Source organism: Anolis sagrei, chromosome 5, assembly GCF_037176765.1.
Source record: "Anolis sagrei isolate rAnoSag1 chromosome 5, rAnoSag1.mat, whole genome shotgun sequence".
Lineage (NCBI taxonomy): Eukaryota > Metazoa > Chordata > Lepidosauria > Squamata > Dactyloidae > Anolis > Anolis sagrei.
Genome location: NC_090025.1, coordinates 45190530 through 45206982, shown reverse-complemented (window position 1 = coordinate 45206982; position 16453 = coordinate 45190530). Strand labels below are relative to the sequence as shown.

Genomic DNA, 16453 nt, shown 5'->3' with positions numbered 1-16453 from the left:
GACTCCGAGGAGGACTAGGAGAGGCGCCTGTGGTCTCCATGCCCTTGCCACGCGCGGGCTCCGCTCCGGACCCGCTTCCTCCGTGGACGGGAGGAGGAAGAAGAGGAGGAAGCAGCAGCAGCTCGGAGTTGCCTGGAAAACTACGTCCGCCTCCTCCTTCGCCGCGCGTTTCTTTCCACGGGCGCTACATCTAGACTTCCCTGAGTCTTCTCTCTCTCTCTTTTTTGGCACACCTTTCCCAACCCGGACTAAGAGGAGACAACCCAAGAGAGGAAGGGAGTAGGGCTTTGCTTTTGGAAACAACAACACTCCACAAACATTTTTATTATTAGTCTTTGAATGGAAGGCTGGTTTGGGTTGCTCAAATAAGACTCCACGCGTTATTCTCCCCCCGCTCCCCGCCCCCCAATTCCCTTCATGCTCCGCTGAGTGGGGTTTTTGCAACGAGGGGGGGCACCAAAGTTCTTCCAAAATAGTGTGCCCGGCGCGAGCGATGGGGGATTTTCCAGCCCCCGCTGCCGCCAATGGCAGCAGCCTCTGCCTCAACAATAATACCCTGAGCGGGGGGCTCAGCGCGCCCCTCGGCCCTCCGCCTCCCGGGAGCAGCAGCAGCAGCAGCGGAGGAGGAGGAGGAAACAACGGCGTCGGAGGCTCCGGCATCCCCAAGCACAGCACGGTGGTGGAGCGCCTCCGGCAGCGCATCGAAGGCTGCCGGCGGCACCACGTCCACTGCGAGGGGCGCTACCAGCAGGCCCAGGCCGAGCAGCTGGAGCTGGAGCGCAGGGACACGGTGAGCCTCTACCAACGGAGCCTGGAGCAGCGCGCCAAGAAAGCCGGAGGAGGAGGAGGAGGAGCGGGCAAGCAGCACCAGCAAGGCGGCAAGGCGCCCCAAGATGCCGAGGAGCAGAGGAACCACACGCTGATCATGGTAAGAAGAAGCACCAGGAGGGAGGAGGGAGGAGGGGGCGTCACGCTGGGCTTTCCGCCGCTTCTCTCCGCCTGCACGGATGTTTGGGGATTGAAGGAGGGGCGGTGAGAGGAAACTTTGGTCCTATAGCTCGAAAGGGGGACCTAGGAAGCCACAGGGAGAAGTTGGGGCGCCTGGGAGAGACTGGCCTCTCAATCCCTCTCTGCAGAGAAAGTCATGCTTGTTATGATTCCTTGACCCATTGCCCCTAGTTTTAAAGCTTTTGTATGACACGTGGGTGTCTTGTGAAGCCACAGTTCTTTATTTTTGTGGGGGTGGGGATGCTGCCCGTGCTGTCGAGGCAGACGTCTAGGGACAGAACCTCCCCTCTCGCGCGTCTCTCTGCCTCTTTAAATCCGGGTGGGCTGGACTTCCTGAGCGGGAGTGACAGGCGGAGAGAGCCAATCGGAGCAAGGCCTGGCGCCGCGGGAGGAGGAGTTAGAGGCGAGTGACAAGTCGAGGGAGCCAACCAGGGCAAGGAACTGGCGCCGCGGGAGGAGAAGGAGGCGAGTGGCAGGCTGAAGGAGCCAACTAGAGCAAGGCCCCGCCTCCTGGTCTGGCGCCGTGGGAGGAGGAGAAGGAGGCGGTGAGTGACAGGCTGAAGGAGCCAACCAGAGCAAGGCGCCGCCTCCTGGCCTAGCGCCGCGGGAGGAGGAGGCAAGGCTGAAAGAGCCAACCGGGGCAAAACTCGCGGAGGAGGAGAGTGACAGGTGGAAGGAGCCAACCAGGGCAAGGCCGGATCCGCGGGAGGAGGAGGAGTAGGCAAGTGACAGGCTGAGGGAGCCAACGGGAGCAAGGCCCGCCTCCGCGAAAAGAGGAGGAGAGTGACAGGGTGATTGAGCCAATCAGGGCAAGGCCCTCCTCCTGGCTTGTCGCCGTGAGGAGGAGGCTCTGCTCTTGTCCTGTCGCCGTGAGGAAGAGGAGGAGGAGAGTGACAGGCTGAGGGAGCCAACCAGAGCAAGGCCCGCCTCCTGGCCTGTCTCCGCCAGGAGGAGGAGGAGGAAGCGAGCTCTCTTTTCCTCTCTCTCGGCGGGGAAGAGCCCAATCCAGGCGCTTGGAACTCTCCTCAGCCACTCACCGGCTGGCTTCGAGGGAAAAAAACAACAACAAGCCCCCCTAAAGTTTCCTTGGCCTTTTAAAGAGACTTAGACCGGAGAGCAGCAAAGAGGAAGGAAGGGAGAGGGATCCAGTGGGTCGCCAAGCTCGCCAGAGAGCCAGGCGACGCTGTAGAGGCATCGCCCTCTCTCTCCATGGGCCATGAGCCAACTTGGGGGTTTGGACTCCAACTCCCATCATTCCTAAGAGCCTCAGGCCCTTTCCTTTCCCCCCTCAGCCCTTAAAGATTGTTAGACTGTTGAGGCTGGCCAATCAGAAACCATATGCAAATTGGCAGGTCGAGATAGCTCGTGCATGGGCCAACTTGGGCCCTCCGGGTGTTTTGGACTGTGAGGAATGGTGGGAGTTGAAGTCTAAAAAACCTGGAGGACCCCAAGTTGGCTCATGCCTCCTGTATAACTTATCATAGAGTTGGAAGGGATCTCATGAGCCATCCAGTCCAACCCCCTGCCAAGAAGCGGCTGAGGGGGGAAAGGAAAGGGCCTGAGGCTGTTAGGAATGGTGGGAGTTGGAGTCCAAAACACCTGGAAGACCCCCAAGTTGGTTCATGCCAGGTGTATAACTATCATCACAATGTATTGCTGGAATCACTAGGTGTTGTGTGGTTCCTGGGCTGTCTGGCCATGTACTAGCAGGCAAAATGTCAGGAGAAAATGCTGCATCTGTGACTGGCCATCTCCCAAGTTGGCCTATATCTTCGCCATACACACCTATACACATTGGAATACAGAAAAGGCTGTCCCGGGAGTGAGCGAGAGTTTGAGGTCCCAAGTCCAAGGCGCAGCGTGGCAGCACCCCACGCGTGGGCAGCAAGCAGCGTCTTCTTGCACAAAACCCGGACTCTGTGTGTGTGTGTGTGTGTGGGGGGGTGCTGGGAGCATGTGGGCTCCAGCAAGTGCAGGGTCCATGGTCCGTTTGCCTTGGCTCCTAGCCTGGAGCATTTTCCCTTTCCCCTCCCTAATGCGCCTTGGCTTGGCTGCCCACGTTTGCAGAGCCGCCCCAGGCACCAGCTGGCGTCTGAAGGCCTCACAAAGCCAGGCCCAGCGGTGACAAAGAAGGATGGGACTGGGAGGAAGGGAAGAAAGACGGAAGGAAGGCAGGAAGGGGCACAGCTGATTCTCCTATTCCTCCTTCTCTGTCCTCTGGCTCCTCCCACGTCCAAAGAGAGGGGCGCTCCTCTTTCCCTCCTCCCTTTCCTTCCCCTTTGGTGCCGCCTCCTTCCCTCCCATCGCCGCCCGACAAGCCCGGCTTAGTGGCGACCCACGGGCGGAGGTGGCTTTACCTTCCCTCCTTCCCTCCCTCCGGAGGGAAAGAGACAAGAGAGGGAGGGAGAGAGAGAAAAGGAGAGGAGGGAGGAAAGGAGGGCGCCGGGGTGCTTTGTCTGGGCGAGGAGCAGAAGGAGGGGGGCTTGAGTGACATGCCTCTCTCCCTCCCACTCCGTCAGTGGAAAGGAAAGGCCCGCCTGCATCGCTTGCTCTCCCTCTCCCTCCCTCCCTCTCCCAACTCTTTCCTCCCCAAATAGTGTCTGGAAGAGGGGCGTTCCCTGTCTTCCTCACACACAAAAAAGGACGGAGGAGGGTCTGAGGCGAAAGAGATCGTGGGCTCCAGCCTCTCTTCCCTTCCTCCGCCCCCCTCGTTGGGCCTGGCGTGCGAGCAGTCTGTGGGGGACAGGCGCGCCGGGGAAAGGCTCGCGTGGACCGAGTGGGCGGGGGTAGAGAGGGGAAGGAGCAAGGAAGGAGAGCCAGGGCACAAAGGGAGGCACCTGACCCACCAACTGGAAGCTGTGTGTAAAAGAGAGACACACACGTCTTGGAAAACTGTCACTCCTAATGGGATTTGCCCACAAAGGGGGCTTGTGCTCCCAACCCCACAGAGTCCCCCCCTCCTGTCTGAGTTCTGGCAGACAAAAGCCTTCACATTCCCATCCTTCTCCTTGCCTCTTCCCCAAAGTGCCCTACTGACTCACTGCTGGTGAAACAATAAGCTTCTTGGGTTGCTATGAGTTTCCCCGGGCTGTACAGCCATGTTCCAGAAGCATTTTCTCCTGACATTTCACCCATATCTATAGCAGGCATCCTCAGAGGTTGTGAGGTCTATTGGAAACTAAGCAAGGAAGGTTGCTGTAAGATTTTCGGGTTGTATGGCCATGTTCCAGAAGCACTCTCTCCTGACATTTTATCTGCATCTATGACAGGCATCCTCAGAGGTTGTGAGGTGTATTGGAAACTAAATAAGGAAGGCTGCAGAAAGTTTTCGGGCTGTCTGGCCATGCTCCAGAAGCATTCTCTCCTGACGTTTTGCCCATATCTATGGCAGGCATCGTCAGAAGTTGTGAGATATATTGGAAACCAAGCAAGGAAGGTTGCTTAGTTTCGGGCTGTGCGGCCATGTTCCAGAAGCATTCTCTCCTGATGTTTCACCCACATCTATGGCAGGCATCCCCAGAGGTTGTGAGGTATATTGGAAACTAAACAAGGAAGGATGCTGTAAGAATTTTGGGCTGTATGGCCATGTTCCGGAAGCATTCTCTTCTGACATTTTGCCTGCATTTGTGAGCTCTGGGAAGGTTTATATATCTTTATATATAGCAAGGAAGGTTTATATATCTGTGGAAGGTCCATGGTGGGAGAAAGGACCCTTGTCTGTTGGAGGCAAGTGTGACTACTGCAATTAATCACCTTGATTAGTATTGCAAAGCCTTGCAGCTTCAAGGCCTGGCTGCTTCCTGTCTGGGGGAGTCCTTTGTTGAGAGATGTTAGCTGGCCATGATGATTTCATGTCTGGAATTCCCTTGTTTTTTAAGTCTTGCTCTTTATTTACAGTCCTAAACTTTAGAGTTTTTTTAAAATACTGGTAGCCAGATTTTGTTCATTTTCATGATCTCTTCCTTTCTGTTGACAGTGTCCACATGCTTGTGGATTTCAGTGGCTTCTCTGTGTAGTCTGACATGGTGGAAGCATAGGGAAGCTGGTGAAAGAACACGTAATACAAAAAATCCAACAAATGCTGTGTTCAGCAAAGAACAAGAGGGATCCACTCACCTCTGCAGGAGTCTACCATGCACCATGCAGCTGTGGACAGGTCTACATAGGGACCACCAAATATAGCATTGTTCAAACACGAATCAAGGAACATGAAAAGCACTGCAGACTAAGTCAACCATAGCAGAGCACCTGATGAACCAACCTGGACACCGCATATTATTTGGGAACACAGAAATGCTGGACCACTCTAACTAACAACCACCATGTCAGACTACACAGAGAAGCCATTGAAATTCACAAGCATGTAGGCAATTTCAACAGAAAGGAGGAGACCATGAAAATAGGCTTCTTCTCCAATCTCTGGATGACACACAGGGTTTGGGGTGTAATTCTCTACCATGGGTTGCTTTAGCAGGCAAGGATTGTCTTCTGAAATAGCAGCACCCTCCACCAGAAATCACAAAGCAGCTTGTGCAGTTGGATCAAAATTATTATTCCGAACAAACAAAGCCCATAATAAATAGCCTGGCCAATGTGTTGTGGTTTGAGTGGTGGACTCTGGGAGGCCAGGACTGAAATCCTCATTTGACCACGGCACCCACCCACTGGGGCAAGTCATTTTCTCTCAGTTTCAGTGGAAAGTAAAAACAAAGCTCATCTGAACCAATTGTGCCAAGCAAACCCCAAGATAGGTTCACATGAGAGTTTCCATAAGTCAGAAAGGAAAATAATAATAATCAACAACAACGATGGGGGGGGGGGGGGTGTCCCTTACCATTGAAGTAATCCTTATTAAACTCCGTGTATCTTGTTCCTATTTTTATCATGTCAGAAGCAAATTGAGAGTAGTGTTAAAATGTATTGAAGACACATACAAAGTTAGAAACTTTACTTTCCCATTACTGTACTGTTTGGTTGTTGTACTCTTTGGTTGAGGGAAATGAAGTTCCATGGTGTAGTGAAGGGCTTCCGAGCTTTGCTACTGGACCTGGGGCAAAATATATGATCATATATACATGCAGCCTACAAAAGGCTGCCTCTCCTTTACCACCAAGACACAGGCAGGCTCATGTTGGAAGGCACAGTTAATTTCAGTTAAAACTGGGAAAGATAACACTCTTACTCTTTACAACATATTTTGAGAAACACTGTGATGCAGATTTGCTTGAACAACTGATATATATATATATATATATATATATATATATATATATAAAAGTCAGCATTTTATTTACAGTACAGCCCCCACATCCATAGGAAAGGTATGCATGATTTCATATATGTCTTCTGTAGGCATTTTTAAAGGTCCTTCTTATAGTGTTCTTGGGTCAGACATCCTGCATTTTAAAAGGGGTTTGCTATTGCCTGTGGTTTTGCACATCCATATGATATGTTTGTCACACTGTTCATTCAACTATAAAATTTATGAATGGATTTCCATGCAGTAGTTTATATTTACATTCCTTCATTTATCATTTCCCCTTTTTCCTCATACAGCCTGATGAGCATGATGCCTTGTATGAAGCCCAGTACTACTTCCCTGCTCCCTGCTTCTGTAAACACTACTGTGATTCTGATAATAGAGTGTCAAACTATTTTTCTAAATCAGGAGTGGGAAGACTTCTGGATTTCCAGATGTTGGACTCCTCTAACTCCCATCAATGCTGCTTAACACAGTCAGGAATGATGAGAGTTGTAGTCCAACAAAATCTGGAATGACACATTTTCCCTGCATTCCACCCATGCTCTAATCCAGGGGTCCTCAAACTACGGCCCAGGGGCCAAATACGGCCCTCCAAGGTAATTTACCCGGCCCTCACTCAGGGTCAACCTAAGTCTGAAATGACTTGAAAGCACACAACAACAACAACAATCCTATCTCATCAGCCAAAAGCAGACCCACTCTTACCAATGAAATACTAATAAGTTTATATTTTTAAAAATAGTTCTTGATTTTAATTATTGTATTGTTCTAAAGTGTTTTTTACACTGTAAATAAGATATGTGCACTGTGCATAATTATAATCCGGCCCTCCAACAGTTTGAGGGACTATGACCTGGCCCTCTGTTTAAAAAGTTTGTGGACCCCTGCTCTAATTGGAAGCATCTTCTTACTGAGAGGCAGCCTTTCCCATCTTGGTGCCCTCCAGATTTTTTTGGATTGCAACTGCAAACGTGCATTCCTATGCTGGAAGGAGCTTCATGGGAGTGGATGTCCAAAATATCAAGGCTGGTAAACACTGCCTTAGGGTACACTTGTGTAGCCCCTATCTACAGGTCTTCTCTCTGTATTGTGAGGTCAGTCAGTCCACCCTTTTCTGCTTTTTATGAGAGCAGTGTAATTTTATACCACAATTTTCAGAACAAAATTGATCAAATATTTATCACTCTCCATTGTCATCTTTACTTGCCATTTCCTTTCATCACGTTTCATACAGGAGTAATGCATTGGATTGAGCTGAATGCATTTTGACAGTATAGACTGCATGTTTTGGGGAATATTTTTTGTGGGTTCAGACAGGCTTGTTCTCAAACTGCAGCGAAGCTTGTTTTTGTAAGGGGTTAAAGACTTTCTTTGATTCACCAGATTAAGCTGCTGAGTTGTGCCTGAGGTTGCTCAATGCATAGGGGCTGGTGGCATGTTGGGAATGTTATGTATATTTACAGTGTTGCATGTTATATCTTTGTCTCTTATTTTATAAATTTGATCTTCCATGCTTTGTTGGAAAAGGCATTATAATATTTTAATATTATTAGGCCAATGGTTTGTTTCACCAAGGGCCCTGCTGTCAGAAGCAACCTGTACATAAAACTTAGCTAAATCTGTACATGAAATCTGTAACATCCTAATATTCTTGGTTGCTGTGAGTTTTACGGGTTGTATGGCCATGTTCCAGAAGCATTTTCTCCTGACACTTTGCCCACATCTATGGCAGGCATCCTCAGAGGTTGAGGGGTCTGTTGGAAACTAGGCAAGTGGGGTTTATATATCTGTGGAATGTTGGTGGGAGAGAAAGAATTCTTGTCTGCTTGAGGCAAGTGTGGATGCTGCAATGGCCACCTTTATTAGCATTGCAAAGCCTTGAAGGTTTCTGCCCTGATTGTTTCCTGTCTGGAATTTCCCTGAGTTTTGAGTGTTGCTATTTATTTACTGTCCTGATTTTAAGTTTTTAAAAATACTGGTAGCTAGATTTTATTCATTTTCATGGTTTCCTCCTTTCTATTGACATTGGCCACATGTTTGTGGATTTCAGTGGCTTTTCTGTGTAGTCTGACATGGTAGTTGTTATAGTGGTCCAACATTTCTGTCTTCAACATGTTTGGTAGTCCACGCCTTCGTCACATCCCGTTTGGACTACTACAATGTTCCCTATGTGGGGCTGCCTTTGAAGATAGTTCAGAAGCTTCAAATGGTCCAGAGATTAGCAGCGAAGTTATTAACTGGAGCCCCATTCAGGGAGAGAACCACTCCCATGTTGTGGCAGCTCCACTGGCTGCCAGTCTGCTTCTGAGCTAAATACAAAGTTCTGGTTCTTACTTTAAAGCCCTAAACAGTTTAGGTCCAGACTATTTGACAAACCGCATCTCCCTCTACAGACCAACTCGGACGCTGCGGTCATTGGAGGAGGTCCTCTTCTCAGTTCCACCCCCGTCCCAAGCACGGCTGGTGGGAACGAGAGAAAGGGCCTTCTCCATGGCTGCCCCCGACCTCTGGAACTCCCTTCCTAAGGAGTTAAAGATGGCCCCTCCCTGCTTTCAAAAAACATCTGAAGACATACCTTGGCTCACTGGCTTATGAGGAAGAGGAATAGTAGTTGGTAATACTACCATTATACCTCTGATTAATAGTTGCCACCCGTATCCATGCCCTGCTCACCCCACCAGCTCAATAGATACCTTGAGCAAAAATTAATCGATTTGCCCCAAAGAAATGGGAAATTATTGTTTCCATTTGATGTTTGGTTTTTGTCTTATATCTGTTATAACAGTCTGTGTTTTTTATTAAATTTTAGTTTGTTAAGTTACAATTTGTATTTATATGTTGGGTTGTATAAATTTTGTTAGTATTGTTGTTGTGTTCAGGCATTGAATGTTTGCCTTTTATAAGGTTCTTGTGGGGTTTTTCGGGCTATAGGGCCATGTTCTAGAGGCATTTCTCCTGACGTTTCGCCTGCATCTATGGCAAGCATCCTCAGAGGTAGTGAGGTCTTTTTTGCCTTTTATGTTTGGAATTTGCCCTGAGTCCCTTTGGGGGGATAGAGCGGAATATAAATAAAGTATTATTATTATTATTATTATTCTCAAATAATATGCTGTGTCCAGGTTGGCTCATCGTGCTCTGCTATGGCTGACTTCTCTGGTTGAATTAGTCTGCAGTGCCTTTCATGTTCCTCAATTCATGTTTGGGCAATGCTGCATTTGGTGGTCCTATGTAGACTTGTCTATAGCTGCATGGTAGACTCCTGCAGAGGTGAGAAAATCCCTCTTGTCCTTTGCTGAATGTAGCATTGGTTGGATTTTCTTAGTAGGTCTGTAGATCATTTGTATGTTGTGTGTTGTGTTGTGTTTCTTCATCATCTTCCCTATGCAGTCAGTGGTTCCCTTGATGTATGGTAAGAACACTTTTCTTCTAGTTGGATCTTTGGCTTTACTGTCATGGCTTGTTCTTGGTCTTGCAGCTCTTCTGATGTCTGTAGTGGAGTATTCTGCTACAGATAAAACTTATTCACTTAATTGCATGGAAGATATACTTTGTGAGACTGAAAGGAGAGACCAGACCCCTAACTTCTTTTTACATGTCAAACTTTCTGTAAATGACACCCCACTTCACCTGCAGATTTTCTGGAAAGGAGGGGAGAAGAAAACAACAGGAAAAGAGATTGATCAAAAATGGATGGCCTACTTCCTGTTCTGTCCTCACTATTTTGGTTTCAGCTCATCTGGCAGCTGTATCTGGCCTCACCCAACCTTGGTACTTGGCCCTTGATCTATTTCCCTTGGGGCATGTGGGTTACTATATGGAAAGAAAGACAAATGTTCCTTAGTTTTTTTGCTTGTGCACTTGCTCTAGAATATATCAATGAATGTTGTAGTTTATTTTGTTAACTGTGTATTTCATTTATTAACAGGAAGATTTTGTGCATTTCCACCATGTGTGTATAAACAGAAATATTGGTGAAACTAGGGGTTATTTTTCCCAAATAGAGTATGAAGGTAAAATGTGAAGACATTTTGATCATATCGATTTTTGCCTGAAATTTACCTCCAATTTTTCTAATTTTCTGGAAGAGGTCTCTTGTCCTTCCTATTCTATTGTCTTCTTCCACTTCCATGCATTGCTTATTTAAAAATAGTTCCTTGCCTCTTCTGGCTAACCTCTGGAATTGTGCATTTAAATGAACATATCTCCCCTTATCACTGTTTGCTTTTGCTTTCCTACTTTCTTGAGCTACTTCCAGTGCCTCAGCAGACAGTCTTGCCTTCTTGGTTTTCTTGTTCTTTGGGATGTACTTTGTTGCTGCCTCCTGAACAATGTTGCGAACTATTGTTCACAGTTCTGGAAAATAGAGGAGAAAACATGGAGGCAGAGACTGACTTTGTATTTCTAGTAGTGAAGATTATTGCAGACACAGACTGTAGCCAGGAAATCAGAAGATGTTTACTTCTCGAGAGGAGAGCAATGACCAATCTTGATAAAATAGTGAAGAGTAGAGACATCACACTGGCAACGAAGGTCCGCATAGTTAAAGCAATGGTATTCCCCGTAATAACCCATGGATGTAATAGCTGGATCATAAGGAAGGCAGAGCGAAGGAAGATAGACACCTTTGAACTGTGGTGTTGGAGGAAAATTCTGTGAGTGCCTTAGCCCATAGGAAGATCATACCAGCCCATTCTCCAGGAAATAAAGCCTGACTGCTCACTGGAGGGAAGGATATTAGAGGCAAAGATGAAGTACTTTGACCGCATAATGAGTAGACAGGAAAGCTTGAAGAAGATAATGGTGCTAGGGAAAATGGAAGGAAAAAGGAAGAGGGGCCGACCAAGGGCAAGGTGCTGGATATTATCTTTGAAGTGACTGGCTTGACTTGAAGGAGCTGGGGGTGGTGATGGCTGACAGGGAGTTCCCCTATGGACTGGTCCATGAGGTCATGAAGAGTCAGAAGTGACTGAATGAATAAACAACAAGTGCAGAGTATTAGTAAAACATCATTTGGAGGTCTAATTGTCCCAGCTATTAAAAGTTTAATGTTTCATAAAATTAGATTTTAAAAAATCCTTCCTCATCATTCGATTAGTTCTAAGGAACTTTATTTTTCCTATTATTTGTTAGATGATCTGCTCCCTTTCCCCCACCCTACCAAATGTATTGTTTTTGCTACATGCATCCCAGATATTTATTTTTCAGAGCTGAGTTTGTAATTGGTTGTGGTGAAAAAGACTTATTTATTTCATTGACCTCTTTTTGGAGACATGATGAAGGCAGATCCCTGTGCCTAAGCCCATGCCTTGTACAGTCTTGTACAAACCAGGGGTATGTTGCAATCCAGGTTTAAACAGCTGAAGCGGGAACCGACTCTTGCCCCATAATTATCTCAATTATGTGTGTGTCTCCTTTAAAGTGTTCTTCCCACATCACTTTCTACCCATGTTAGAAGCACTAGAAATGAATTTGGCTAGGATAAAACCAATTTCAGGGGATAAGCCTACAGGAAGTAAGGCCAGTTTCTGTACTTCATACTCTGTCCTGCTAAAAGTGACTGTGAGTTATTTGAATTTAACTCTCAGATAATTATACAATGTGGTGTAGTGGTTTGAGGATAGGACTCTTTAGGCCAGGGTTCAATTCTCTGCTTAGCCACTGAAACCTACTGAGTGATCTTGGGTCAGTAACACATTCTCAGCCCCAGAAAACTCTATTATAGGTTCATCTTAGGATCTCCATTCTGAAGACCCACAACAGAATTATTGCACCTTTAGAGATTAACTACTTAATCACACTAGAGAATGAAACCACTTTAAATCCAGTTTCTGCCTCCTGCAGAATTCTGAGGTTTGTGGTTTAGTGAGAATGTTAAAGGCTCCTGCCTAAACTACAAACCCCAGAATTCTGCAGGAAGCAGGAATCGGATTTGAAGTGGATTCATTCTGTAGTATGATGAGGTCCTAATAAAAAGTGAAGAAGGTGGTAGTCTTTGATATTGTGATTTCTGGTCTTTCCTTTTCTTGATCTCGACAGTTAACTATTCTGGATTAATTTCCCCCCTCAATTGCGTGCATAAGATTTTAAGTGGTTCAGATTAACTTTGAATGCATTTCTAGTAGCATTTATACAAGGAAAACTGAAGGTAATTGTTGCTTGGAACTGGAAAGAGCAAGAAGTAGAAGAGATAATGGAAAAGGGCTGGAGTTGGGGAAGGAAACAGGATTACGATAGGTCGGTGATTGGGGAAAATACCATAGGACTAGTGAAGAGACTGAAAGAGCTGGGTGATGTATTAAGAAAGAGAAATTATTTTAGCAGAGGTGGTCCGAATTGACCGAAGAGGTAAGAGTGAACAGGAAAGAAGGCCAAGAAGGCAATAGTCCAAGAAAGAAATAACTGGGGCATGAGCAGTTTAGCAGTAGATGTAGATTTTGCAAGTTCTGATGAGGAATTATTTGAGAAAGACTTGGCAATGGGAGGAGAGAAAAATGGGCAGTCAGCAGAAGAACTGCTTTAGTTTCATACTTAGAGAGAGAGAGAGAGCTCACTATGGCTGTATTTAGCAAAATGAAGAGGAAAGTTTTTAAGAAGGTGTTTTTACTAGCTTCTATGTAGGAAGACTTGAGAGAAGATCAAAGATGGGGAGACTTGATTGAACAGATCCTGTATAAGTGGAGTCCTTAAGTTGAAATAGTCGACAACATACGGTATATCTAAGATGCACAAGATCTTGCTTTCCATTTTCCTGCTGGTGCTCCAGGTCAACCAAGATTGTGTAGGATTTTAAGTACAGAATTGAAACCAATGAGCCTTGACCTCTTGGAATTCTAATTTCTGTTTGTCAGATACTTCATCTATTCAGCAGTCAATTAAAACCAGTCATCTTAATTTCTGCTTGGCACAAGACTGCTGTACTAAATACATTTACTAGGAAGTAAATCCCTTTGAACACAGAAAAAATTGCTTCTAAGTAAACCATACATAGTATTGCATTTTCAGCCTAAGATTTTTTAAAACCAGTGGATACAAAGTATGTTGTATATTCAGTAGTAAAATATTCATAACTATGTATGTGTTTCTGTATCCTGAAACTGAAATCAGTTGTAATTTCCTAGTCTACCATTAAGTGCAATTTTGTGTTCCTCTTCATTTTTGAAATGAAATATTACATAATTAACTTGCAGTAGTCAAGTGAATGTCAGTCCTTTTGTCTCCTTATTAATGAGGATGCTTTGAGGTTCAGAATTACACAGGCTCATATTTAGTTGAGCATTAACTCCTTTTGCACAGCAAGAGCACACACACACACACACATGCATCAAAATCTTATAGGAAGCAGATATAATGGAGGCTTAAATTATGTTTTGTTTTATTCCTGTTACATTGATCAGACTGCTGCCTTGGCCAAGCATAGTGTCAGCTAGGCAGAAATCTCAATTTCTTGCTCTCTGTCATCCTTGCCCAAACCCATCTACTCTTAAAAGATGGGGAACCTAAGCCTATGGCAATTAAGAACAGTAAGAATATAAGACTTATACTGTTATTTGTTTGTGAAGCATATGCAACAAATTGTGTATATGTATTCTCAGACATTATTTCCCACTTTTGTTCATTGTGGCAGATTACGCATGCTCAGAATTGTTTTTTAAAAAAGAAAACCCTACTCCTGTAGAAAAACAGAGGTAAAATTCATGGCTGTTTCAAATGTCACAGAATTGCTACTTGGAAGTCACAGGGAAGAGGGAGATGCAGCTGCTGTAGATTTAAGCTTTCCTATGGGATCAAGGTTCAGATTGCTCAATAATCATATTCCTTATCAGGGGACATGATCAAAAGCACACTGAAGTGAGTTGAGAAATGTTCTTCTTGGGCTGCATTGTCAATAAATGTCCTTTGCCGACATGTGCAGAGCTGTGCATGTTCTGAGTTATAAGGATATGGATTCTTTGGGTTAACTCCAGATCAGATTCCAAGAAGATCCATTGAATCAACGGGACCGATATTATTATTGATTTCAAAACTCCCATTCATTCAATGGGTCTACTTTAGTAGAAACTTTAAAATGGATTTAGCTCTTGGAATCTTGACAGCAGCACAATTTAGAGATACCCAAGTAAGTCACACTTAATGATGTTATTTCTCAGTGGATTCATACTAAATATGCACAAAAGAAAAAATGTGCTGTTTCAGAATGAGTATGCTGACTGTATGGAGTCCATAAAATGCGAGTGTGGAGAAGAGCATACCACAAACCACTTACTATAATGCTGCCTGAGCCCTGCTACATGCACAGTGGAGGACTTTCTTACAGTGACACCAGAGGCACTTCAAATAGCCAGTTTCTGGTCAAAGGATATTTAGTATAATGTCAAGTTATTAACTTTGTGCTTTGAAATACATTATAAGTGTACCCTCAGTTTGCTTCTGACATGATAAAGAAATTAGATGGGCAAAGAAGATACTTTGGAGGTGGGCAGTGTAGGACCTTTCCCTTGGAAAAGAGAAGGACATATGTGATTGGAACTGGATGCTAGAAGTCTAGTCCTTTTTTGGTAGTAGGGGGTCACCACAAGCCGGAACTGGGTACTTAGGGAGGGTAGGCTAGTGTGGCAGTCTCTCCCAAAAACAAAAACCCTTACCCAGGTTCCGTGAAACAAGTGGTCATATGTGTCTGTTTTACATCATGCAGTGAGTTGCCTTGGGTCTCAGAGAAAATGTTTGGAGCAAATACATTTCAGCAAAGTGGTTTCTAAGTAACTTCAGGGAGTAGCTCATGCAGTGATTTGGAGTTGCAGCAACAACGAAGACTGGATTTGATGGGTGTGATGAGAACAACCTGGGTGGTGAAGCCCTGGGCTTATATTAAGTATTTCTAAAACAAAATATAGCTAAAGGAAGTGTGGTCTGGGTGTAACCTGAATTTCACACAGAACAGAAAAAGAGATGGGCAGTAGAAGCCCAGTGAGGTAGATTTCAATTAAGACATGCTATTCCTCTAGTTTCATACCTGTTATGGAATAATCTGAGTGTATATGACATTGTAGCTAAGTAAGTTCATACCCATTCCTGATTCATGGACATTTTCCACTGTGATACTGTTTTTAATTGTAACATCTAAAGAATAATAAATCCTGTTCAGCAATGGAATAGACTTCTCAAGACAGTGGGAAGCTCCTTCTTGGGATACTCCACCACAGACATCAGAAGAGCTGCAAGACCAAGAACCAGCCACGAGAGTACAGACAAAGATCCAACCAGAAGAAAAGTGTTTTTACCAGTGGTTCTCAACCTGGAGTCCCCAGATGTTTTTGGCCTACAACTCCCAGAAATCCTAACAGCTGATAAACTGGCTGAGATTTCTGGGAGTTGTAGGCCAAAAACATCCAGGGACCCCAGGTTGAGAACCACTGTGTTAAGGGAACTACTGACCACATAGGGAACCTGATGAAGAAACCTACAAACTATTTACAGACCCACTAAGAAAATCTAACAAATACTAAGTTCAGCAAAAAACAAGAGGGATCCTGTCACCTCTGCAGAAGTCTACCGTTTGCCATGCAACTGTGGAGAAGTCTACATAGGGACCACCAAAGGCAGCATGCATGAATCAAGGATCATGAAAGGCACTGCAGACTAATTCAACCAGAGACGTCAGCCATAGCAGAGCACCTGATGGACCAATCTGGATACAGCATGTTATTTGAGAACACAGAAATGCTGGACCACTCTAACAACCACCATGTCAGACTACACAGATAAGCCATTGAAATCCATAAGCATGTGGACAATTTCAACAAAAAGGAGGAAACCATGAAAATGAACAAAATCTGGCTTCCAGTATTAAAAATTCTAAATTCAGCATAGTAAAGAACAACACTCAAAAAAGGGAATTCCAGAAAAGAAACAATCGGGCCAGCTAATCACCTCCCAACAAAGGATTCCCCCAGGTAGGAAGCAGTCAGGCCTTGAAACTGCATGGTCATTCAATGCTAATCAAGTGATCAGTTGCAGCACTCACACTTGCCTCTAACAGACAAGAGTTCTTTCTCCCACCCTGGACATTTGACAGATACATAAATCCCACTTGCCTTGTTTCCAATATACCTCACAGCCTCTGAGGATGCCTGCCATAGATGTGGGTGAAATGTTAGGAGAGAATGCTTCTGGAATATGGCCATA

At 45.4% G+C, this 16453-nt stretch overlaps 1 protein-coding gene across 1 annotated transcript in view; it reads left to right on the top strand.

The window, feature by feature from the left end:
* The first annotated feature begins 402 nt into the window (after nucleotides 1–402).
* Nucleotides 403–16453, top strand: part of MAML3 (mastermind like transcriptional coactivator 3) — a 357082-nt gene continuing 341031 nt past the window's right edge. Inside the window, exon 1 of the mRNA XM_060778923.2 lies at nucleotides 403–928. Coding sequence (XP_060634906.2) covers nucleotides 494–928 — 435 coding nt within the window. The 5' untranslated portion in view covers nucleotides 403–493. The remainder of the gene's footprint in view (nucleotides 929–16453) is intronic.